At 37.6% G+C, this 27,322-nt stretch overlaps 1 protein-coding gene across 4 annotated transcripts; it reads left to right on the top strand.

Moving 5' to 3' along the window:
- Positions 1 to 207: 207 nt before the first annotated feature.
- On the top strand, positions 208 to 27,108 carry LOC139982097 (uncharacterized). Of its 4 annotated transcripts, XM_071994637.1 has the most exons (9): positions 222 to 4,397; positions 5,327 to 5,895; positions 7,170 to 7,295; positions 10,164 to 10,238; positions 10,829 to 10,891; positions 11,794 to 11,820; positions 12,363 to 12,557; positions 12,835 to 19,856; positions 20,476 to 27,108. In XM_071994637.1, exons 1-8 carry the CDS (start codon positions 4,331 to 4,333, stop codon positions 12,937 to 12,939), a joined length of 1,227 nt encoding a protein of 408 aa, XP_071850738.1. In that variant the 5' UTR covers positions 222 to 4,330; the 3' UTR covers positions 12,940 to 19,856; positions 20,476 to 27,108. The 4 variants fall into 4 exon arrangements, with proteins under 4 accessions (XP_071850741.1, XP_071850740.1, XP_071850738.1 ...); XM_071994640.1 differs by lacking the exons at positions 12,835 to 19,856; positions 20,476 to 27,108 and adding an exon at positions 12,060 to 12,189 and having other exon boundaries at positions 208 to 4,397; positions 12,363 to 12,498; XM_071994638.1 differs by lacking the exon at positions 11,794 to 11,820 and having other exon boundaries at positions 223 to 4,397.
- The last annotated feature ends 214 nt before the right edge of the window (positions 27,109 to 27,322 follow it).

Raw genomic sequence — 27,322 nt, forward strand, 5'->3', positions numbered from 1 at the left:
GCTATCAGAGCGTTATGGCTCCAATGTGTCTTGAACTTAGAACGGTTGACTTGAAATAACAAGACAAGACGTTTCATCAGTGTCTGTCTCTTGGCCAAGAAAGATTGTATAAAACTACTCACCGCTTCAATCAATCAATCAGAAAACATTTATATAGCGCCAAAATCAACAAAAGTTGTTCAAAGGCGCTCAAGCCCAGACCTGCTTTCTCGTGCCGTTGATCTTCAGGTTTTGATGGGAATATTGGGCTTGCGAGTGGCCGACCGTTTGTACTTTTGTAAAGGATCCATGTGTGGGGATTCAGCGTGGGGTTGGGATGGCTCAGGTGGTTGTGAAGATTAATTGTTTGTTGTTGATAGTTTAGTAATTTGGGATGGCAGGATTTGGATTTTAGTGCCTTTAGCCCGTGACGTTTTGGAATTCTGCTGGGCGGATCATGTGAAAAGCATAGATGGAATAAAATCCAGAAGACCAGGTTATCAATCTAAAGAACCCTACACATTGAACCATTTGAACAGTTAATTCTCAAATAGCTCAAATCTATCTCGACGGCTGGACAATGTGTATTCGTTGCATTAAGCCAGTTATGCTTCTTTATTATATCGCAACACACGGGAAAGAAGTAACGCTTTCTTTTCAACATATGTCAAATGCTGAAACCCTTTCAAACACCAAAATATCAAAAGTAATGCTAAGTTAAACTTGATAATTAATATGAAACTCTATCTTCTGGAGTAATAGAACCCTTTATTTTTAAAAGGTCAAAATTCATCGTGTTCAAATTCATTTATATGGCAAATGATTATCATAAGCAGGGATATTCTTATCTATGACTTATGAAAGGATCTTGTCTAAGAAATGTTGAATTTGCATTCTATTCGTTTGTATCGTTTTTTGAGATGTACCAAAGTTTGTACCAAAAGTAAAGTTCAAGCTAACAGATGTGGCAAAGTGGTTTTCCTTCTTCTAAATTTTCATCCCATCTTCTCTATTATAATTATTAGACGTATTGTTAGCTGCACATAATTACCTAACAATAAAATAGAAAACATATGAGTTTGCTGTCAGTGTGCAACTATAACATTTACCTGAGTTTAAGTTGCATGAAGAAAAGTATCACAGGAACAATGTAAGCAATTTATGACCTCGTATACTTTCAAGTGAATATCATATTTTCGGAGTCGATCGTAGACAGTTGCCGCCAATAATTGCCGCTTTTCAGTTTTAGACAGCCCTTTATCTTGCTTTGTCGGATCTCTCAAAGCAAATATATACAATTTGACACAGTTTGTTCTCCCCCAGTTCAGCAATCGTGCACTGTCCCAAACTTGAAATACAATGTTTGTCTATGAATATGAGAGCGTTGTGATCATAGGTTTGCAGGTTCCAGCCCAGGCCAAATTCTTTACGTTTGTGTCTTTAAGCAAGGAACTTTATCTTCATCTTTATTGTCTCTCTTCACCAAGGTGTATTAATGGGGACTTGCGAGGTGACTTCTTACAGTGTGGAAACGTATGGTATGACCAATATTTCCGTTCTAAAACTTTAACAAGTTCTTCAAAATAGAATTCGAAAAACGATCACGTTTAACCACTGACGTTTTCCTACTAATACTCTGCACAGTACTCTTGGTGTCCTCAAACTCAACGATTTTCATATATTGAAAATGTGTACGTTTGCTTACAAATACGTTAACAATGCACTGCCTGTGTCTTTCGAAATATTGTACAACCAAGATTTGGGTCAGATGTTCCAAACGTCACGAGAACAAATGTACTATTCTCTGTCACTAGACACCGCTCTAAACATGGAACGTTTCTGCTATACAATTAGTGTTATCAAATATGGAATAATCTCCCAACTGGTATAAGCCATTCGAAATCATGTGCTTCATTTAAGTATTAACTAAAGAGTTATCTAACTACCTAACTTTTTGGTATATTTTGTTTTTCTATCTTACTTTGTTCTGTTATTTTCTTTCTTTTTCTTTAGAATCACTAGCTTTGATGAACATTTTATGTTTTTCTAGTATCCTGTAAATACCATTACTGCACTGTATTTGTATATCTATGTATATGCGAAATATATTTACTGAACTGCTGAACTGCTTTGTAAAAATATCTAAGGGAAGTCCCCCAGAGGACACGTAAATGTGGTGCACTGTAGTATCCCAGGAAGGATTGTTCGAATTGTGCACACTTCGCCAATGGCCGGGGGATAAATGTTGACAGTCGTATGAAGGGCCTTGGCCTCATCAAAGACTGACCATTTTCAAGCCAAAGCTCGCATGAACGCTTGGATAGACAAAAATTTCAACAGTTCACACAACTAGTGCCAAACAATGCCAAACAACTACTTTTCTTTGACCTTACTTTGTATGTTTTACTTTATATGACTTTGACAGCCAAACAGTAATAGAGGCCTACTACAGTGACGCGTTCCGAATGATTGATTACGTTTTCACCACAGCTTTGTTCCAACAGGAGTTCAACAAGTTAGACAAACTGCACAAGAAAGGATTGTACTCTACGTTATATCATGTTCACCTGCATACTGGCGTCATTAAATGTAGGCTTCATTGTCAATGTTTCATGAGTATTTTTCGGTAGGTCTTGTGTGGTATAGCAATGGGTTTTTCCTTGCCAAGTTTCTCTTAATTGAAAGAGATAGCAACGCTAAATACAAAAACGTTCATTGAGTTTCATTTGTGTGAAATGGTTTTAGATCGAATATTTTGTAAGTTTTAAACCACGTAGAGAAACTGTGCCGATTGGTTGAATTGTTTTATTAGACTCTCTTGATCTTTGTAAGGAAAATCAAGTAACATATGGCCATCAAATACCTACTTGATAGTTGTAAAGAATCACGTGTCCACGTTATACAGTTCCATATGGCTCATCTCTAATAAACTAGAAGGCATTATTCTTTAAATAAAAGTGAAAGTTTTTTTGGGATTATGCTGACCAGAACGACGGTGCTCCTTTGTAGGGATTACCGTACTGCAACCTTCAAAACAATGTTTCAATTTAGTGTACACTTAATCCCAGATAGGCTAAGCGTTCTAGATAAAATCTACTGTTGAAATCAGCAACCTTGATTTATCAGATGTTCAGCTCATTAGTGGACAGTGACTGGTTAACAATTCATACAACCTGGATACTGTAGTATCAGCTTTTGGATTTAATTGAGTCATCTGAATGGAATTAGTAGATTCAAGGTGAACAGTGACTTGGATAGCCCGGAGTATTACTCAACATAAGGTTGCATCCGAATGAACTAAGACACCCCTTTGAAGTGTGAGTTTTACGCTCAGTGGCAAATGTTAACGTCTCTGTCGAAACTACGAGCTGATAACACCCCCAAGTAAGCGAAAAGAGATCAACCAAAAATATTTCGACATCAAACGCTCCACCCACACCACCGTTCTGCAGATCATACAAAACCATTGACTGTCCGCACTTTCAAGTGTTTACAGTTACAAGGTTACTGTGAACAAATAACCAAATAAACTATGGCATTCTCAGCATGTCATCACACAGAAAACGTTCTTTACCCGTTTTTTCAATGAAAAACGGAAGAAGAATTCTTTTGGAAGAAAATGCTTGTTTTCAGGAGATGATTAATCAGAATCATGTCAATATGGAGTCATGTTTAATGCCCGCATTCCTTGTTCGTTCGTTCCTCGCCCTATTTATCATTATTGTTGGATTACATAGGTATTGCATGTAACATTATGTGTAGTTTCAAACAAAATATTCCGGCCATATGTATCACGTAAGTACTTTAATAGACCTTCTTAGTGTTTGTCGGGGAATAAAACCTACAGAAATTAGTAATATTTCTTCTTCTTACCTTCATTTAGACAAATGAAAACATATCAGTAATGTGATTTATAAATTTCGTGGCTTTCATGAGGACAACTGTTATTTTTATCAATAAATAAATATATAAGGGGTAATGTAATGCAGCAACCCAACAAAAACACACGGGGTCAACGTAAGTACTATAATCATAGTTCCGCCTTGCAGTACCGCAAAAATGTTTGGGAGAAACTCGATAGCAACATATCTTTCAACGCCTCCTTGGAACGCTTCGTATTCAAAAGAACTATTAGCCCATCATAGAAAAAAAAGTACACTTCCTGTGCACATATGGATTATATTATGGCAAAACCTAACCCGACGTTTATTTCCTGATAAAAAACAGAACAGGGTGTCACAAAGTCTGTGTACTTTTTCCGTTTAATACTTTGTAGGATAAAAATGTCCCTTCATTTCAGCGTTATTGCAGTACTGTGCCATTCGTTTGAGTGAAACGTCATCTGGAAAATATGGCAGCCGGAGGAAGTAATATCAGTTCCGCAAAATCGAAGAACGCAAGACAAATTCCATGGTCAAGTAAGGAGTATCATAAGCTTGTACATCATAATAACCTGCAAGTAGATGGGAAATATTATTCCATGAGAATTTTACATTTCTAATTAGCTGGAATTTGTTTTCTTTCTGTTTCTGTCCCATCATCCTGTTTTACACTCTTTATCTAATGAACAAAATGTATGTCTGTTTGTGTACGTCCTTTTTATCTCCTTATACCTTGTGTTAAACCACATCTTTGGCTCTCTTTCTCAGTATTTATTTCCTGACCAGCGAATCACAGTTTAGCTAAAACACAGTGAGAGCGTTTTACGTGTTCCCCAATCCCTCGACCAATTGATTTGGTCTATCTAGATTGCACACAGTGTGTTTAGTGTTAGTTGTTTTATTTTATTAGTTATTTCTCCTGTATCGTCCATAATATTTTCAGTGTTAGGTCCTTTTTTGCTGGTATTTTCGGCTGAATAATACTTCTAGCTTACGCTGCTGTGTCGACATGATGTTTACTTCCTAATTATATTGTGATTACACCAAAGCTTCCGTCAAGAGAGCTTAGTGTTTTTTTTTGAACGAATCGATCTATTGAGTTGTATATAGATCCCGGCACATGGTAATCACTCCTACCGCTATGATCTTATCACTAACAGGAAAATCAGACTAGGCATATACCTAGTGTAAGTCTCATCAGATCTCTAGCTGATCAGAAGGAAATTTTAGTACAAATTAGGGAACAAACAGTATCCATTGACATCGTCAAGTAGAAAATATTATGTCAATTAAATCATATCATGAGCATACGCATTCAATGATGTTGTCTTTGTTCTATCATATTTCATAATAAATAAACTGTTATCTGTTGACTGTTTGCAAAGAAAACCGATGTGAAAGTTTAATTTCAGGAGCTCGTTTCTGTCTCCACCTCCGCCTCTTTCTCTACCTCTCTCTCTCTTTAGGGCCAGAGTATTTAAGTAAAGCCGTGTACGTTAACGACGAGAGAGAAGTAGTTCAAATTAAAACCAAAGACAAGTTAACAATTTTGCTGAAAAGCAAACGAGTTGTTGTCGTTTTTAGGCAAACAGACGGGGCTGCAGCTGTACTCAAAGATGTGCCGTTTCAGAAAAAATGTCCTAGCGCTATGTTTGATTTATGTGACCACAAAGGTCTTGAAGGTGCTGGAATGACACTCAGGTATGCGGTAGCTAAGACATTCTGGTCAGACCCGAAAGAAAAGGTAACATTACATAAAGGTGACATAATTCTCATCTTGGCAAACATCCATGGACATCATGTTGTGGGGATTACACAGACAAACAACGTAGAGGTTTTCCCATCTAAAGTTGTGAGATATCTTACAAAGCCTCGATTAGTTCTCAGAGACGGAATGGTGATCAGGGTGAAATCCGTCCATAATAATTATACCCGCAAGTTGTTCAAATCAACCGGAGAGTTGTTCAGGTGGCAAAGAATGGATGGTCAAACTGTTCTCCTGGACTCATATTGCGAAACGGAAGGACATACAATGGTAGGTTAATAATTCATTCTCACAGTAGAAACGGCACGTGTTTGAAATTGTTGGAATGATTTGGATTGGAATTAGTAATCAAACAATAATACTTAATTATATCTTATTGATAGCGTTACTTGTGTTTCCGTTCATTTTCTTGTGTGGTTAATGTTCATATCATAGAGGCGAAATTTCATAGTTAGAAGAAATGAAATCACTTTTAGAATTGTTGAAAATACTCTGCCAGTTACGTGGTTTGAAGCTTTACGGATATTCCGTTGTCTGCCTACAAGCGTCTGTTACTTGTGTCTAGGTTATGTCATATAACTAATAGACACGTTATAATCGAAAACTCATATTAAATGTAGAAGTATAGTTCACATTATTAGTGATACAGACTAAAGTAGTTTAGAAGAATATGTAGACGGCACATGGAGAAAACTTTTTACTTTCCATGAAGACAAAAAAGCTGTTCTAGAATATATATTGTTTGAAGAATATATACCAAGAGAAATTTTACCGCGATCTTCCACCGTTGGAAAAGTGCAATGAACGATTATAATTTTGCTCCCATTATTATAAATATTTACATTGACGGTACTATATATTTCGAACTAATTTGGTACATGACAAGCATCCCTTTCTTGTTTTACCAAATTGGCAGGTTCTCTTTTTTGAAAAGGGATAATCCCGTGGCTCAAGTTCGTTGCTGAACATTAGTGCTATTTACTTTCTTCATATACTTCCGTCCAAACAACTTCCTGGCAGCATTTTTCTCTTTCTATGAATGAATTATGCGCATCAGTGTAATTCTGGCAGCAAACAAGTCAATGTTGTTATAATGGCACTGTTCACAAAATATGTTTTATTGCATTACATTTAAATAATGTTCGCATTTAGGAATCATATTTCTACAAAACAGTTGCATTGTAATACAAATAGAATATCACTGACCGCTTTGCAAACATTTCCCGGATACATTAACAAGAAGACTAAGTAACTAAAGCATTTGAAAAAAAAATTCTGCGCTATCATCGACTATACATCGAGGACATTTTCTCTGGCTTCCGACAAGATATTATATCATCTATTCACAACTCTCTCTAGAAACATGTCTGAATGTTTATAAACTTGAATGGAGAACAAATCGTTTATGATATATATCGAGTGAACCATTCCCCCTAACCTAGCTTGTAATATTTCAATGTAATTAAAATATATTTTTGGTATGAAAATACAGACGTATTACTTACACGATCTACACCAGTAATTTACTATTTCTATAACCACAGACAGAAGACAAATATTACTACGCACAGAGCGAAGACGATGGATACTCCGTTGCATGGGAAGGGGATGACAACCAAGGAAACGATGATTACAGAAATGACAGGCCTGTGGGAACGGTTAAAGGGCTGGTATGTTGCTTCTTTGCATGCAACAGATTGTGTGGGTGTAGAGGGGGATTCTAGATATCACTGGTTTATTTAGCTCAAGGGAGGGGCGGTTGCCCCCTACACCCCCTCCCCTATAAGTATCAATCGACATGGGGTGTTGCATATTTTAGTTCAGAAACGTCCTGCCCTTAAAGTGTGTCTATAATCGCCTGTTTTTGGTTATTTTCTCTCATGATTCATAAACATTTCATATTATAACTGGCAAGAGCCCTTACATGTGATTTCTATTTTCGGAGAACGTGTACTTATTTTCAGAACATTTCGTCCTTATAAAGGTCATGTATAAATATTGCCGCATAGACATACTTTTTTATAGCAATTCTGCACCCACAGTTTGAAGACCCTTGGGCCGACCTTAATTACGACATACTACCGGTATTAATGGAGAAAAAAGAACACGGGTAAAATCCAGGGATGCAAGATATATGTCCCGCAAGGCTTTTCCCCCATAAAATATAAACAGTGCTAAAAACTACACTATATCTTCTATCTAAGTATAAACATAGTTTATGTATACAAAGAATATTAATACCATATAATGTTGCCTCAATGGGTGCGTCGCATTTTCTCAATCAAGTTGACGGACAGCTTGAGCTGTAAATCCTGGACGCTAATGTATATTTATGTACAATGGATGTCCGTGAAGCTGTGTGACTTCTTCAACATGTACATCTTTAACGCGCAATGTACTTTCTACGTGACCCGCCCTGTGGGAATCTAAACGTCACGGCAAAACGGTACTACCAAACCAGCCACTTTGACAAACAAAACTCAAGTCAAGAGAGCCAAAAAGTATATAAATACGCACACCGACCAGCAGAGACAAACCCCCAACCACTCACTGAAACATTGAAAAGACCACAAAGGGCGACCAGCACGCAGCGAAACAAAAGACCCCTCTCCAGCACACCAGCGAACAAAAAAGGCAGCCCCATATAAAATGCGATTTACTGCCTTCAACCTGAAGCCGAATTTCACACCTCACCGCCCCCAGGACTGCCTGCCAACTGGTATATAACTATACAGGCAACGCCGGTGGGTATATGACTATACAAACGTAGTGTCACTCTACATGCCGACGCGTAAATGGCAATTGCATGATATTATCACATATGTTTTTTTTTAAATTGTTCTTGTCATCTTTAATAAGGGTAGTCATGCTCAGTGCAGAAGCACTGATTTCCTGAGGAGCACTCAATACAAATGACCTATACAGTAATTTTGCAGCAGAAAAATGGTATACATCCAAAAGCACAAAAAGGAGGGCAAAAAGATAGACAAGCAAATGTCGGACATCTTAACAAAATATATATGTTTTTATATTGCGATTAAAAATATTAACATTTGGCAAGCATCTCAAATTTGGGAGAAGACTGCTCCATGACCCGTCTCCATATTACTTTAAGGACCTTTTACCATACCCAGATCTAACGTGAGCAGGTAAAACAATATTAGAGCAGCTAGATCTAGTTCTGTACGAATGGCTATCTCTCAGTAGAATTGTATTATCAGCGTAATCTGGAGCCAGGCTGTGGACACATCTATTCATAACAATAGTCCTGAAATATAATTCACGTTGACGGACATTTAGCCACTATTAAGGAATCATAACCTGTAACTTGATATAGATATTTCAAGGGTGTGAAGACTCGCGCAAAAAGAAACGTCTAATGGCGGTAATCTGACCTAGTTTCGAATGTGTTAGACACCACGATCGATCCCAGAAAATACACACACACAGCTTGCTACCATCGGTAATTATACACTAGTGTGCAGTCAGTATCGATACGGTCGATATCCACAGCACAGTGTACAAACACTACAGCGATGAACATCTCAGGTCCATTTAAATATAAAGGTATTACGTTTCATTACTGTACTGTCTGCATTCTGTAGCGACACGAACAAAACGTCCCTTGCAAGCAACGGGAAGTTAACTTTTTCAGATGGCCGCACGCGGAAAAACGGGGACATCATAGAACATAGAAGAATTGCTACGTCGGAGATCAGAGGAATATAATTAAGGTTTAATCTTGGGTGGGACATATCATGAGGGGAGAAGGATTATTGGAGAGGGTTTTGTATGGTAGATTTGACCGCAGGGCGAAGCAAAAAGTCGTTGTTGGATGATTTAAGAGGCGGCAGGAGCTATTCTTTTCAATTAACTGAAACTCCCTGGTCCTCTAATAGCATGGTATAAGCCCCAAGTCCTACGAACAACGGCATCATTATCATCAGACTATAACACCGTAGGGTTTTCACTTGTCAAAGGATTGTGAACAATAAGGGTATATAAAAAGTCAAATAGAGCAATGGAAAACCGCAAAGGCATACGTTGCCGCTTCAGTGTTCATGCCAAGCAATAAAGACTTATATTTTGCAATACTGGCTGGTGCGAAGATGGGGCATCCCCTTCATGCCAATTCAGGTCAACAGTAAGGCCTTAGTGAACAATGAGTATTTCCATAGCATATCATGTCAATGGTCCGCAATAGATTGCAAGATGTTGTTAGTATTTAAAACAGAGCTTTTTGTGTCACTTTGATATCATATCGACGATTTTTCAAATGCAACGTGTTGTGTGAAAACACAGTACACTGTCTTGACCAATTTGATGGGTACGATCTTATTGCTGTATGACTGTCGCTCATTGTTTGAATTGCTATTCCTCGATGTTCCACACATTAAAATAATTTTACCTTTGTCAGTCAAATTCCTTTTTTTATTTTATCATATGAAATAAGTTGCTGTGAGAACGTACTTCAGAAACAAGTATACAACAATACAATGTTGATAACTTTCAATAATATCTCTTCTTATTGTAAGCAGAATGAAAGACCTGTCCCAACCCAAAGGAGCACTTTAAATGAACAAATCCGTTTCACAGAAGGCCACTGCATCGAGGTAAGGAATTTCTGCTAATCGCTTTCCCTTTTCAATTAATCTCAGCTACAAATAAGGATAGGCCTGCTATATTGTGGAATGCATGTTGTTAGTAATTTACAAAAGAGCTTTGTGTGTCACTTTGTGACAAATGTAACAAATCTTCCTGGTGTTGCTCAAATTAATATTCAAATATATCAAACTATGACATCTCATTACATTTTGTCGCGGAAAGAAAATTCATTTGTTGTTTAAAAAACATATTTCGAGCTGGAGTTACTTAAATGTTTGGTGCATCATATCGACATTTTTTTCTAAAGCAACGAAAAATACTGCATTAACTCTTCATAAATAAATGGATCATCATAATGTTAATATCTGGGAGTTATTAAAATAAATCTCCTTTTTACTTCACGTTTCTATACAGAAAACCAAATTGAATGTACTTGGAAGAATTCGTTACAATGCATTTATTATATTTATGTATTTCGTACATGATCAAGCCGACTTGGAAACAAATTGAATAAAACTAACTGGTAGATGACTGTCGCTCATTGATTGAAATGCTATTCCTCACTGTTCCACACATCATAATAAATTTACACACACAGTTAGTGAAAGAAGTTGACCATCAACCTAGTGAGAATGCCGAAGATGTAGGAGACGAAATTCTGGTAAGATATAGTCATTGAATACAAATATTACGAGGATGTCAATCCTCTCTAAATTTAATTGTTAAGTGTAGTTTTCGCACAGCCGTACCAATATTCCTGATTTTAATACATGATGTGGGAGTGGGGATGAAAGACATAACACAGTAACTGTTTATCTTGACCTTTTCTACCCTTAATGGGTACATTTCCCTTCTTCTGAAGAAATTCTTGAGATTTTTATGTAATTTAACTAAGAAATAAATATATTTAATGAGCTTTACATGATTTCACCAGAAGGAAACCTTTGCTCGACAAATTAACATGTTTGTTTAATCCAAGTGAGCATATGTCTAAATATCGCTCATTATCTCAGTTAATCTGACACAATTTCATTAACGGGGAAAACAAACCTAACCACCTTCTTGATTTTAATGACCTGGTATTCATACTTGCTTCATGAAACCATAGTGTGTTAAAACCAAAATGTGTTTAATCATTTGTCTTAATATCGCTTAATATCTCAGTTAATCTGACACCAGGATTGACGGGGGAACGAACCTAACCACCTTCTTCATTTTAATTACCTGGTATTCATACTTGCTTCATGAAACCATTGTTTGTGTAAACAAAATATCATCATTTGTCTAAATTTCTCTTAATATATCAGTTAATCTTTCACAATGCAAAGTATAGTTTGTGAGATATCACAGTATAACAATATCGTCTTTTCGAGAGCCACTTTGTCAGTGCGTGAAGTAATAGCAGAAAAGTAGCTACTTAAAACAGTACAAGTACCAACTACTTTTTGAAACATGCTGAACCTTCAGTAGATTACAACATTCATGTCATTGACTGAAGCCCCGTCAGTTTATATATTTCTTAAGAGCAATTTCATTAATTAAGTCTGTTTGTGTTTTCATCAGCAATCCCAAATCGCTCGACATGAACAAGTGAGTATGTACGAACATATTCTTAGTCTCACTATAACTAATTGCTACGGACCTTAAAAATATTCCTTGGTATTTTTGTCAATGTGAAGCCGTGTATAAGTTAATACGCTACAGAGTACAATTGGTGTAAGTTCTTAAACATCACGAGCCAGATTCTTTTGACCAATTGATCTAAATTATTCTTATTGCTTGTGTATGTAATATTTGTGACGTTTGATTGTGTTGATTCTGTCCCTTAGTTCGAACCAACCTTGTCACCCAAAACAGGAAACTGCAGTGTTTGGAAAAAAATAAGTGGAGAGCTAAGGTGACTCAATCTCGGGATGAAGAAGTGGTGCAAAAGAAAATTCTCCAGACAGGCAACAAAAGGTGTTGGATAATATAAGCTGTAGCATCGTTAGGCTGTCAAATTAAATACTGTGTCACTCCTTGTAATCTACAAACGACGTAATAATATCACAGATCAGATTACTTGGCACTCTTTGTGTCTATTAAAAGTGGGAGACTAAAAGTAGAACATCAATTCTTATCCACTTTTACAGTACAGTAAAATGCCAGCCTTACACCAATGCATAGCAGAACACTTGGTTGATGAAAAACGGGATGAGTTTGGCAAGCTTCTAGTTCCCAAAAACTTGCGGCTTGAGATCGAAGCGAGGCCCGGCAGCGTTATGGAGAAAACGACAAGCCTGTTGGATCTTTGGCATGAGAGAAATGGAAGAGGAGCAACTGTCGAGGTAAGTTCAACAGGTTACAGAATTCCATTCGTATTCGTATGGAACTACTGCAATGTATATAATATAAGAAATCAAATGGAGGCAATGGCTACACAAACCTATTTTTACACTAGACGTCACAAAATCCTCCTTAATCCCCGATCCCATGCGTAAACACATTACAGAATTAATTCGTTAAATATGATGCTCAATGTTGTTCCTTTTATCATGAAACTAAAAGTAAGTACCATTGGTTCATTTTCTTTCATATGGTTTCACTCATTTTGTTTCGTTGAAGGTACTCGTTGATGCATTGTTGAAGCTCCATCTAGATGAATCGACTTTGCTGTTAAGAGACATGCGTGACGTGTTAACAATTGGCAATCCATATAGCGAAGCTTGAGTGATGTGGGCAGTCGCCGTATGTCATATTCCTGTTTTGTAAGATAAAAGCAAACTGAAGTTAAACGTTGCCAAAGGGATCAAAAAAGTTTCAATGTAAATACCCTTACCAAAAGACCTAAGGATTACGAGATAGGGGCCCGTTTGCGGAACTGTGCAGTAGTGTCTTTTAACGTCAGAGCTATGTGGCACTTTTATAGGTAAACTAATGTCCAGTGTATCTGAGAACGTGCGTCCACCCATGCCATCGTAGCGTACAGAGCAAAACGGTCACGGCAGTGTTTTATTTACTACGGTAACCACACGATGCCTTCTTCAATACCGTGGTGGTTCACGACTATACGGATAAACATTTCTCTCGAATGCATAGTACTTTTTCTGAAATTGTTTGGGAGCTGAAAACATTATTATATGTTCCTTAAGCACCACAATAAAAGACGCCAACTTTGGAAAACTTGATACATACCCTTAGTTATCGTATATATTATCATAAATTTTGTTAATGTGATACATGTTTCGAAGACTTACTCAACAGCAACATATATATATAGAGAAATAGCTATATGCTGTAGTGAACTATCGATCTATATGTCTGTCTGTCTGTATATATATATATTGTATTAATGGTATTATTATATTGTATTAATTGATTTTTTGAAAATTTTAAGAAAACTGAAAGTGCTCTGAATTGCTAATGGTACACTTTACTTCTGTTAAGACTTGTATGGGGGAAAATCAGTATAAATACCGAGTACAAGGGTCTATCAGCTCGAGAACTATTACTTCTATATTACATGGTTATGAATGCCCCTGAGTAGTAATACAACTCTACACGGGAGTGTGACAATACGGAAATACGCTAACGAGTACAGACTCAATTGAAGTGAAAAGTTGCATTATCAATTGATCGAGTTCAACAATAAAGCCGTGAACTTGGAAGCAGGTTCAGTTAACGGTTCAGTTAATTCGTTGCATTGATTAGGACTTTAAAGCCTTTGTAAGCAAACTGCATATAATATATTAGTAGGGAGTGCTCTGGCGCTAAAAATCGGTTCTTTTCAGGGGAAGAACGAGTAGCAAAAATAACTCGTGAATTTCCACACGGATATTTATCCTTTCCAACAACAATTTGATAATAGGATTGTTGTTTCACTTTGATATGAAACGGTGGCATAGTATCTTGCTTTCACACCCAACATTTTCTCAACATTCTGAAACTTTTAATGTTATGGAGTATAGGGGTATAAATCGCAACACCTTTTCATAAGTAAGATATGCCCAAAGTCACATTCTCAAATAGCTTTATTTATCTCAACGGCTGGACAATGTCTTTTCGTTGCAATAATTTCCGCTACTTTCATCAAAATCTCCAACCAAGAAACCTCATAAGTTTAGCACATTCGATGAGAATACTTAACTGTACATTAAGCTCATTATGCTTCTTTATTATATCGCAACTCACAGGAAGGATTAACCTTTTCTATTAACTGTAGCAGGCTACTAGTTTACCCCTCCTGTTGCACAGTACCATTACTATGTCACATGTTACCCTGTACATAGTCATCCTTTTCCCAGTTACATCATTTTTTAGAGTATTTCCAAGTTTGAAGTGTTGACTCATCCTCTCCCAGAGACAAGAAACTATTGTGTTCGTGCCAGCTTCTAATTGTCAGTTTACCTAAATTATGTGTCCACTCTTCCTGACTTCTGAGGTTTGTTACCACTCGTTGACAGACAGTACTAGATCATTTGGTGGTATTTAATGTAATTTCTTGTTTTATGCAGGAAGTATGTGGGGGATAGTCTCATGCCTCTTTGGGTAACGGGTGAATTATGTTACTTTGGGGAGTAAAAGATACTTTACCTCCAAGGGGGTTCCTTTGTTTAAGGAGGGATGACCACATCCTCCTATCAAACAGTTAGTTAAGAATTAATTGTATTAAAAGGTCCGGACGGCAGTGATGGACCACTCATTCACTGACCTCTGTGAGGGAGGCATGCCCTGTTACCAAGAAGAAAATTTAAATTTACTGTTGTGATGTTTTGGATCAAACAGGTAAGCATCATTTGATTACTTTTATTTACATTTGTGTCAAACTTAGGACTTAGAGTAATTTAGATACCTTCACAGTGTCTTACCATTTGAATGTTGCATTTTCTATAGACATGTACATGTATAGTCATTCATATAAGCCTAAGGACCACTTTTAGTGAGACTGACATATGTAGCTTGCTTATAAAGTATTTAGCTTATTAGACAACTTGGAGAACTGGTACATAGATTAAAATGTGTCTTTAGCAGTAATATGTTATTCTATTCATGTTTAGTTTTACGTTTAATCTACAACCCCATGTTGATATTGTGTGGTACATTATAGGGTGAAATTGTATCATATATCACCTACTGTGATATAGAAGGCAGTAGCCCAAGTTGAGAGGACTGCCCAAGCGTTATAATTGTATGTGGTAACTGTCAGTTCTATGACTAATAGGTTAGAATGCACCTTTGGTGACCTTACACTTTTCATTCGAAATGTGATATGCTGAACTGGGTTATTTACAAATTATTGGTTATCTGTATTTACAAGCACCAATGTGTTCATAGTGTAAATTATTATTGTTAGCCTATTCATTTAATTGCCATTCTAGATAAGTCGCCAATTAGCACACTGTCTAGCACTTTTGTTAAAAAGGTTACATAATATCCCCATTTATTGAATGTGACCAGACACCGCATATTGTAAGGCTATGACATTTGTTTCACCTGTGGTATTCCCTAGTGTATTCTGTGTGTACAGATGACTGATTTGTGGTTTTAAGGCTCCAAGAAATATTGGTACAGTGTATATGTACTTTTGTCGTATATCTAGTGCTGTAGCCAATAAGTTCATTTATTTTACTTTGTTTTACTGACTTTACTGTTTATTTTATATTTGCCCCTTTGTATATATATTTCCTTTAAAAGTTGGGTTTACAAGTATTTCATGCTGACTCATTCACTGACTTCTGTGAGGGAGGCATGCCCTGTTACCAAGAAGAACATTTATATTTACTGTTGTGATCTTTTGGATCAAACGGGTCTTTTCTAGCCTTATTGATATACTCTATTGATGGCCTTGAGTGGTTAGACGTTGGTCAAGCCCTAGACGCCGATGGGTCGTATAGACGCTGGTTGTATCAAAGTGCCTAGGGGAAGGGTCTACTCCATCCCGATGACAACTCATATGCTTTAAGACGCTGGATCGGAAGACAGTGTTATGGCCGGGTTTATTTTGCTATACTAATTAATTAAGTGTATATCTAGTGGTCGGTAGTCCTGATAGAGACTATAAGAATAAGAGACACCACATTGTAACCTGACTACGTTGAGGTCAGTTAAATGCTTTATTCGAGAACAAACCATGGGACCGTTTGTGAATACAGTAGTACTTTATGCCCACATCAACTGTTTTTGAATCATTATTATTGTGCTTATAATGTAATGCGACTATACACCTAGAGGTTGTAAACAGTCGACCCCCGCCGCTCCTTGATCTTATGTATCCTGTGAGTGGTTGTTACAGAAATTTGGCGCCCTTATGTGGGCTGTAATCATTACAAAGGTAATGAGTGCCTTAAAAGGTCCTACTGATTCCAGAGATACTTGATCCAAAAATTTGAAGTTCTATCACTGATATTTATTTATCCTTGATATTGTAGATGTGACGTATATTGATTCCAGTTGATTTGTGTTAATGCTCTTATACTGCTGATTTTTGCTTTACAAGTATGTATTGTATTTTAAGTAGCAGATTGTTAGGTTTACTGGAGTTAGTTGACTCTTTGTTGTTGTAGTTTTAAGTTGTTAAGCAATGCTGAAGTTGTTGATTTTTTTGTACTGCCTTATACTTCGTTGCTTTATTGAAGGTTTATCATAAAGTTTGTGTTCAAGGCCAGAGTTGCTTGAGCCTACCAATTTCGAGATTTTGAGTTAATAGTTGGTGTTGGATATGGAGCTGACATATACGTATTATATTTTGCCCTATAGTAATGAGAGAATTGTTTTCATGTTTTGCAAGTTTAAAGATAGTTTTCAACGTTTTGCAAGTTTGATGATTGTTTTTACTGTTTTACAAGTTGATCTCCTTTGTGTGTATATAGATGTGTGGGGTCGATGGTCAGTGGTACAGGCTATTTTCCCACCGAGTGCAAGGTAAGGATCATATATACTTAGGTACCAAACGTTTTCCAAAAGAACCAGAGTGGTCGGCACTTTACATAGGAATGTGTGTACTTTGTAATTGCATTATAGCATTATTTTTTGGTTGTGTTGTTACCCTAGGTCAGATAGTTATGACTTAGAGGGATTTTTATTTGTATTCCCTTTGGGAGTTTGTTGTTTTTAGTTTTTAGCAGACTAGGTTGATTGTTTGGGATCATCCCAAGTATAGTTTCGGGGGGTGCAATCTAGATCAGTATGGGGGTCAGTGTTGTGTTGGTTAGGTATTGCCGGCACCTGTCTGATGGGACATTGGTCAACATAGTGGTCTGGGTCCATTTGCCTAGAACTATAGTAAGTAGCGTTTATGTCGGAGACTGTGGAGAATAGTGTGAAAGCGGACAGTGAGTGAACCCTGAATAGTTGAAGCTAGCCCTCCTATCAATCAATACACTGTGTATGAAACTTGGTAACGACGAAAAATTAAATTCTTTAAGCAGAATCTGGCTAAGACTGGTAGATAGAGGTAACTGCATGTGGAAAGTTAAATATGCAGGACACTAAGTGCTAAGGGAGATGTCCCATAGTTGACAAGGGTAGGGTATGGGGTTTGCACTAGGTGAAATTACTTCATCATTGGTTGGGGCCCACCTTACCATCTTTACGATTGGAGCTTTGCTAATGTTTCGTTGCCATTACCTATGCGGGGTATTTTGAAATACTTGTGCTCAAGCTGCAGAGTCATGAGTGTTGGCATATCTATATGGCAAGTTATATTTTTAGCGCACCAGGCGTTCACATGTCATCCACAGGGCTCTTACTGAACTAGTACTGGTATTTGAGTTGGTGTTTAAAAGTCTGTTTTTTCTTAATTTTCTGTTTGGTTTAGATAGTTTGTTAGTTGGATTTTGTTTAGTTTTGGACTAGCACTTGCTGGTCGAGGACGACCAGATTTTGTGAGGGGAGTGTGTAGCACCCCTAATTTTTTGGTAAATTAGGAAGTACTAGAATTTAGATTCCCCCTCCCTGTGATAGGTTCCCCCTACAAATTCTCGGGTGCTCATTGAGTTCAATGGCCTGTTACTTCATTGCAGGAAGTCGTAATGACTAAACCTGTATTCTTGGAATGACATTGCTGTGTCCTCCATGTGTACCAGAGAGTAACACCACAATAACCCATTAGCGAGCTAAGCTGTCCCCAGAGTGAGAGAGATCTTCTGCAAACAGGTGACCCGCTGTTCACAACTTTGTAAATGAGCTCATTCTCTGGGACTACGTCACTAAGTTGTTTACACCTGTTGTCTTAGTGGTTATTGAGAAATGTTGGTGTTTTCCGGTAATGAGTAGGCCGATCAGCTGGTTCATTTATCTCCTTATTTGGGCTGGGCAGGAAGTTGTATTGTTTTAGGGTACTGTCCCTTGGCACTATAAGAAGGCCAGTTTACCAGCGATCTGTGCCACTCACTTGACAGCCCTCAGCCGTCGTTAGGATGTCGGAGACATCATCATTAGAAATTATTCTATAATTTCTATACAGGTACGAACCACTTTGTAATTTTCAGAAGTAAGCTTCTTAGGTTTAATAGGAATGTTCAGTTACCTGTGATGGCTCCAAGCACACAGGGATGTTTTATATCTAAGTTTATTAAAGTCATACCATAGATTGATATACTTTACCATCCGTTGTGTAATTTAGTATAACTATGTGTTCCATTGACATATAGCATTGATATGTACCACATGTATATTAGATTTACCCTTTTGTGGAATCCATATTAGCTGATGTATGTTCTGTAGCTCCCTTCGTGACAGTTCTTGTCTTGTCAGAGGTTGACCCTAAGTAGTTTTGCTACTGTTTGTTGGTACATGTGCTATGTTTATGAGAGACTTATCATATAGGGTATATATGGTGTCTGTACAGTTTGTACATATTTGAGCACTGAAAACCTATGTGTTTAGAAAATCATTACTAGAGATAGGAATACACTAGAGAGCTTCCCAAAGCTTTATTTCATCAATAATAATTATTACATCAATAAACAACATTTTTCCGAGGGGGTCACATGTTTTTTGGGTTTTTTTTTTGTCTTCAAAGATTTGTTTACATTAAAAAAAACGGCCGTTTTGACCTTTTTTTCAAAAACATCGTGAGAACAGTGAAAACTTTCAAGTCAAGTCAAGTCACCCTATCTGATACAACTAGTTAAGACATACAAGGAATCAAGTCAGGAGCCTTCACAGGCATATGTAGAGAGATGGCTCTATATTTGGGGGAAATATGTCAAAAATGACATTTTTCGGTCTAAGTTTAGGGCCAAAGCACAGTCAAATTTCCGATATTATTTCTCCAGAATGCCTCACCCTACAGAGTAGATTTTTAGCTCTCCAGAAGCGCCACACTGAAACGCTGGGCTATATAGAAACAATTTAGCAATAGCGCCTCCACTTTGTGAGTAATCCCTAGCAATTCAACTCGAGCATTTCTATGGTATAGAATTTCGGTCTACCACAGTTGATATGCTTCGTGTAGTGTGTGATCAACGGACTCAACGCTATTACTCACGTAATTGAAACGGTAACTATTTAGCACATATTAACATGGCTAAATACTTCTAAGAGGCGTTAGACCTTCTTTTTATGGGCAATTTGACCATCCAGCCGTTGGAGGATGACAACATCGTTGAATCTGAAGAAGATTCTGACGATGAAATCCTGATATGGTAAGCCACACTGCATGTACTGTGTCCATATACTGTAGTCGCGCAATAGGCCTATATGACTCATCGTTACGCTTGACTACCATTGCATTACATAATACATGTAGGTCAAGTAGTTTGGAGGGAGGGGGGAAAATCAGTCATATTCCTCACATTCAAACATCAAATTATATTTTACTTATAAAATAACATGTCTTGAACTCATCAATCTATCAAAAGTCCAGCAGATTTCATCAAAATAATTTCAAATGGGCCAAAAAAAAAAGTACAGTGTATGTATCATAACCTCATTTGCATATTTACATATCTAATTAGCTCAATTATAAAAAAAATTATAAAAATTAAAACCTCATTTCAATACCTATCTGTTAATACTGGGTCCCTATTGACAAAAATGAACAGATTTTAAGTAATTACAATGTGTAAATAGTTTCCCCAAGGAACAATGATATGACGTGGCAATGATAAGAGTGTACTTGTTGTAGATTTGTCCCATATTGTAGTTGGCACTGAGCCCATTGTATTGCTTACATTTGGTACGTAAGTTAGGCCACTCACTTGACAGCCCTCAGCCGTCGTTAGGATGTCGGAGACATCATCATTAGAAATTATTTCTATACAGGTCCTTTGGGTTTGGGTGGGCGTGACTAAACGCCCTGGTCGTAAGATGCCCCCTCCCCACCAGGCCATGATGTTCCCGGATTCGAAAGATGGTCGAGCGGGTCTAGAGAGGGAGTGAGCCCCAACCCCCACGAGTGATCCATCCCGAGATGGGATTGACTGTTTTATTGCTAATTATTGTTAATGACAGATAGTGACAGTTGTTGTTTATTACCATTTTTATTCTCTTTTCTCTTTCTTCATGTCGTAGTTATGAATATATATCTCGCATAACTATATATATGCTTTATGTGTTATTCTGTTTTTTTGTGTTTTGACTCAGACGAGCCAGTAGTTAAAGCAGTATTAGTAAGGTAGGGTCATTATACGTCACGAGGCGCATTCTCGATATTTGCGTTTAACAACATCGAGTATCTCGGTACTGGTATAGTTGACCCCATAACAGCCGAAGAACCCCCCCCCTTCCCTAAAGGCTAATGGCCCCTGGATGGGAGCGATCAACCTGGGGTTACACTAATTATTAGTCACTAGTGTAAAATTCTTCTTGATTAATTGTATGATTAGGTGGCAGAAATATGATAATTATGATAGTAACATGAGCAAATATACCTACAAACCTTTTCTGCCACACCCCCTTTTTAAAATCATCATTGAACAAACATTCCAATTGTTATTCTGCTTGTATACAGTGCTTTCTCAATTGACTTGAATTGTGATCAATAATAACACTGAGTTGCTTTTTATAGTTATTGGGATCATTTGCCTGATCCTATGAAGTTTTACAGTCTAAGAATGTCTGCAAAGGTAAAATACTAACTGTATCCAAGGACACAATATGAGGTTCAACTGCAATATACCATACTGCAGCTTTAAACAACTATATACACATTAACCTGCAAGACCAAGAAATATGCCTCCTCCCAATCCATTGCCTTCTCAGGTATGCACAGTATGCCTTCATTATTAGCAATCATGGCTGTTGAAAGACATCAAAATTGATAAAACTAGTCGAAATTTTAATTTTAGTTGGAATGTCCATCCAAATCAGTCTCCATGTGATTACTGTCATGTCTTTCTGCTACTACTGCACTCATGAAGCTTTCTCTATGAGGCTTCTTATGCCCTTCAACACGTCTCTTGACATAAATAGAATGAAAAGATATAAAGTTTCAACACAATATGCATGAAAATATGAGTGTGATGTAGGGTATTTTGTGTGAAGTATTTGCCAGTTTTGCACACTTTTGGCAAAAGTTTTGCTCACTGCCCTAGGTGAAATTATTGAATTTCTTCTCATACAATGTCTGAAAATTTTGCCAACGGATGACTTAACGAACACCGGCCCAGTGACTAACCTGAGAGGATGAACATTTCTAGTTGCCAGAGAAATGCTTGTGGTTGCAATTGTGATCTTGCAGAGGAAATTGCATCCAACTTTCACAAAAATCCATCACGAAAAGAGTTTCCAGAGCACTTAAACAACCATAGATAAATGTAATACAGCTAATCCATTAAAACCACACTCAAGTTGTGAAATTTTAACCCTAAATTTACATAGCCTTTTTAATACTACTGATAAGTTACCATTGTAAAATGGTCATATACAGTATACCAAAAGATTGAGTGATTTGCAAACCCTGAAACTGGCATGTTGTATGAAATGCTGCAGGTTTCCTGTAAACAAGGCTCTACTTGATTCATAAATGAGTACTCGACCACATTATGTGTCAAGCTGAAAGAAAAAGACATATTTTATAGAATTCCTAAATACAAACTGTAAACGATGACATCCTAGGCTGCTAGCAAAGAAACATGTATGTTGAACAAACTTACCACCTTGATGGTTATCTATTACATGTTAATACAAGTAGGAAGCTAATTGTATTTTGCCAATTTTGAGCTGTCTACATAAACTTAATAGTTCAATCTTTTGTCAAGCAATCCCACTTGCCTGAAACACAAGACTGCCGGGTTTAAAGTTGGTAAAGGATGGCTAAGCCAGAGGCTGTCATACAGTTGCAGTGCTGTGAGGGGTTTTCACACCGCCCATTCAGTAGTTACTTCAAAAAAGGTACTGCAGAAAAATGAATAACAGATGGATAACTGCTAGATATAGATTGACAGAGTGAAGATGCTGAGTCACAATATATCAAGTGGCATAGCTGGTTCGAGCTAAAAGTTACATTCCAATATGGGAGAGTCTTACGAATATCCAGTTGCTCAGACTTACACCATTATTTTACATACACTCTGCTTGCTCTCCATTAACCAGGTGCCACTCCATTAAATATGGAAAAACAACATTTTGCTCCAGAGTCTTCGTTCATACAACGCATCCATCATGGACATACTGTTATTTATCATGATGGCAACTTCCATAGACCAGTCATGGAACCATGCAAAATATTTTGTGTCTTTGAGTGCAGCTTTACTTTCCTTTCCAATGTTTTTGGTTGTGCTTCTACTGCCAGAACTATCCTTTTTTATCAGCATGTTAACGATCATTGACATCTACTGCCATGGTGTGTTGTCAGTAAACCATCTTCTGAAAGATTAAGGCCAGACTGGATAGTCAATGCTTTTGAATGATATATGATGTTTTATTGGATATCATGCTGATCACCTGTCACAATTTTATTAAAATAGCTCAACACCTTGTCCAAACAAGGATCTCAATCACTGCAGTTTACAAAGTCATTACAAACTGAGGGCTTCCAATTTCATCCACAAAAGTCCACGAAATACGTACAGTATAGCCTAGTGCTGAAGAACATGTGGTGTGAGTACTTGGTAATAATATTATATTTTTCAAAATTGCAGACAATACGCAGCACATTGTTGTACAGTGTACATAGGACAAACAATGGGGCATTATACATATTGTGAATCGCATTTGGGTAAGCACGACGCCCCTCCCCTTGGATCCACCAGTACAAAACTAAGTATTGATCCTAGGGTACTAATAATTATTAAAATACCAGAGTGAATGGCCGTGCATGACACAGGCAGTACAGTTTGCAGGCCTAAGTAAGGCTAACACAGTTACATTCCTAGCATACAGTTACGCCTAGTAGTAGCATGGTGGGTTCATAATTGACGCACGTAAGGATTTGATCAACGATGACTATCAAGGAAAAATCCAAATCACTCAACTGTATGTGTTTTTCATGTGAGTAGTTCCTCAGAAATGTTATGATCTCAAAATATTTAAGATTATGTGCTTATGCACCATACAATTGAGCAGAATTTGACCACAAAATGTTTGCCGTGTCAAGTTCTTTCATACCCCTAAATTGACACATTGGTCGATAAGCTAACTGTAGTGTAGGCCTTAGTATACATCCATTGACTTTATATGCTGTTTGCTTTGCTCTGAGCCTCTAAGCTTAGACATGTCAAGTCCCAGAGAGTAGTGTTATCATATTGAGGTAATGTTGGTTATTTTTAGGGTGTAAGATTTCCAAATGCCCTAAAAAACGTGCAAAACTTCTCTAAGATCTATTTTGATTGGTGCTAACATACTGTGACACCGTCACCCTCGAGGACAACAACAAAACATATGCGAAGCTAGCACGCATTTCCATCAGTTGCGGCATGACGAGCTCAAACCAGGTCACGTGGTATGCGTTACCATATTGACTCCAATGAAGTTTCAGGGGCGTACCCAGGATTTTCCACTGGGGGGGGGGGGCGTCAGGCATGAATGATCGCCGTCCTGGGGGATGGGTCTAAGGGGAGGGGTGGACAATTTTTGCTTTCGAAGAAGGGCTGAAATGCAAAATGGTGCCATATGCATGGGCGGCGATCCGTACTTCCGAGTGGGGGGGGGGGGGATATGACCTTGTTGACTATCTAAGCGTAGCGCCACCATGGGTTGGCGCGAAGCGTACAAGAAAATTTTGGGATTAACAAACCCTCTAGATGGCCGGAAACGGCACTTCCCGAGGTTTCCAAGTGGCATATACCCAACTTTAAAATAGGGATGTCATGTCCGAAATATCTCATAATCAGGATCCAAAATACTTTTTTTTTAATTTCGGGTGTTATTTTGGGAAAATTGCCCCTGTCAATCTTGTTTCAGGCGCAACTTTAGAATGTTCGAGAGCTCTTTTATATTATTCGATGAAGAAAATGGCCTCATGCAGGCTATTATAGGCCTATACACATGCAATACGCAATTACACATAGTTACATTCCTAGGTACCGATTGCTAGGGCATCCAGGTGAAACGTAGTATTAAGCATTACCCTGGTAACATGAGATTCTCAGCTGTTCGAGGGAACATGTACGTGTGTAGGCCTACTATAGGGCCTATATGAATACTATGAGGGTGCATATATGTACTATATCAATACCGTGGGCGCAATAATATATTTTGTTGTTATAGGGCCAATGAAGCCTACAGTCAACTATTCTTGCTTTATAAAGACGCTTTATTTGAAAAGATCGCACTGCGTTTATGGTAGGCGAGAAATGAAGCTAAAAAAGAGCCGTACATTAACGATGATGCATAAATGTAGGCATGAAAATATTCTTATCCCTGGCATTTGGTGGGGGGGGGGATATGGTGTATTACATCCCCTCCACCCATTTTCATGGGGGATATATCCCCCCTTCCCCCTCAGGATCGCCGCCCATGGCCATATGTGATCCATTTTTCGACCTTAATAATAAGCAACATTTCCAGTAAATATGAACACAAAATGCACAATTTAGTATGGCTGGCATGTCACTTAGTGTTTATAGTGATGTAGGGATGTGGCTTAAACACCCTTCAATTAGGGGAGGAGCTTAGAGCTCTGCATCCTGTCACGTGACCCTGTTTGCCCCTCTTTTCACCATCTCTGTCCTGCCATGCTCTCTCTCTTGTTCTTGCTCTGATTGAGTGCAGACGTGTTAGTTTCCTCTGCCTTTTAAACGTACATTTTTTCAGTTCTGTTAAATTCCGCGGCTATTTCTGCCAGGAATGTAGGGTAAATACTTATTTTTACTTTGTATTCATGTGTTTTCTGTAAATTGACTATATTTTCTTTGGTAATTATGCAGGGAAAATCCTCTGAAAGATCGTTAATTCACCAACTTGTTAGGATAGCCTTCAGTGGGTGGTGTCAATAGGATTGGGACACACGGTATACATATGTGATTTGTGACATTAGGCTTGAAATTTATGATTTCGTCTGCATACTTGTGATTCATATTTATATCGGGCTTTTAAGATCATGGATAAATTTAATATGTCAAGGAACCATTGTTATGGAAGAGTTATCATTTTAACATTCCAAATAACGCTGCTACCGCTAGGTCAGGTTTCCCCACCGTTGCGTTATATTTAATCGTGGTTAGGCGCCCTCTTTCTTTCTCTTCTTGGTGTTGACTCATTCAAAATGGCCGCGCCCTCGATAGTCAGGCTAGAGTGTGTGGGATAGCTAGATATCTAAATATTTTTAGTTGTTTTGTTCCTGAAAAGCAGATGATTAATATTTTATTGATTATTAAAAGCTTATTGTTACTAAGCAATGGGATCTGGGATTTGAACTGTATTTTTGATGGTGCTGATCATTATTTGTTGGCTTCTATCATAAAGCTTTGGGCCAGGCTTTCCCATGCCCCAGGGCCGTTATTATACTTTGTATCCTCCTTACTTTCCCATTTTTACATCCATGTTATCTAGGCTTCACTAGGATGGTCTTGAGATAGCCTTAAGATTATATATGTATTTCTGGTGTATGAATTTTCCAAGTATGATGTTTTATGACATTTTTTTTAGTATTTCTTGTATTGTGACCTTGACACGGTCATGCTACAGTAGTATGGTGTCTCTGTAATATTGAGATTATGTGTTTACTGGAAGTATATTCTTCAACCCCCTTTTCTGATGTTGCCGTATTGGCTGACCTTTACTGGTTGTCCAAGGGGTAATTTAGTTGTGTTAGTAAGATTAGTTTGTTTTCCCTCCACATATGTCATACGAATTACCTTGTCAAATTTAGTTGGGTTATTTTGTTGTTGCCTTGCACTAGTACTCTAAATTAAGAGTGGAGATTTCATCCCTGTATCTTGGCTTGACCTTGAGCTAGGCTCAAGTATGATGTTTAGGGATCTCCATTGTATTTGGCTCTGGATCTGCCTTAACTGTGCAACCAGACCTGGATATGGGTAAATTTGCATGGAGAGAATACTCTTCAAGTGGTGTTATTTGGAGATCTGCTAAAATGTCGGGATCTAATTGTTTTGTTTGATGCTTACTTTAAATAGTACTTCATTGAGGTTAAATTACCAAAAACAACTTTCCCTTATTGGTACAATCAACCTTGAATTACTTTAAATGGTAAGTGTGCATAAAATAACATTAATATGTATTATGTCAGGATTGTTGATTGGAATTTGATGTTGTCAGATGCTGATATGTTTTCCTCTTATCTGTTGTTTTTCCAGGTGCTAGAGTAAAGGTCACATTTAAGTAGTTTCCACCGCCCTTTTTATGTTGATTTAAATTGCGTATAAAAAGAAAGTGTAATTCATCTCTTGTTTATCTATTCATATCTCGAGTGAAAGATATTTTTGTCATTTTACTGGCCTGATACCCAGTAATTCTGCTTGGACCCTTAATAAACATCAACTAGTGAAATTCAAATTGTTTTGTTTTTGTTTTATTAATGCTGTGGGCTTGACTAGTTGGCTCAGTGGCATTACAGTGATAATACAAACACAATTACCATCTATGTTTCTAAAACTATTATGCCGCCGAACTTCGCCAGAACCTTTTTTTGGCAAACAAAAAATAAAGCATACTGGAGGGGGGGGGGGGGGGTTGAGCGATCACCGACATCTCACATAAAGGTCGTCAC

This window comes from Apostichopus japonicus, chromosome 16 (assembly GCF_037975245.1).
Source record: "Apostichopus japonicus isolate 1M-3 chromosome 16, ASM3797524v1, whole genome shotgun sequence".
Taxonomy (NCBI): Eukaryota; Metazoa; Echinodermata; class Holothuroidea; order Aspidochirotida; family Stichopodidae; genus Apostichopus; species Apostichopus japonicus.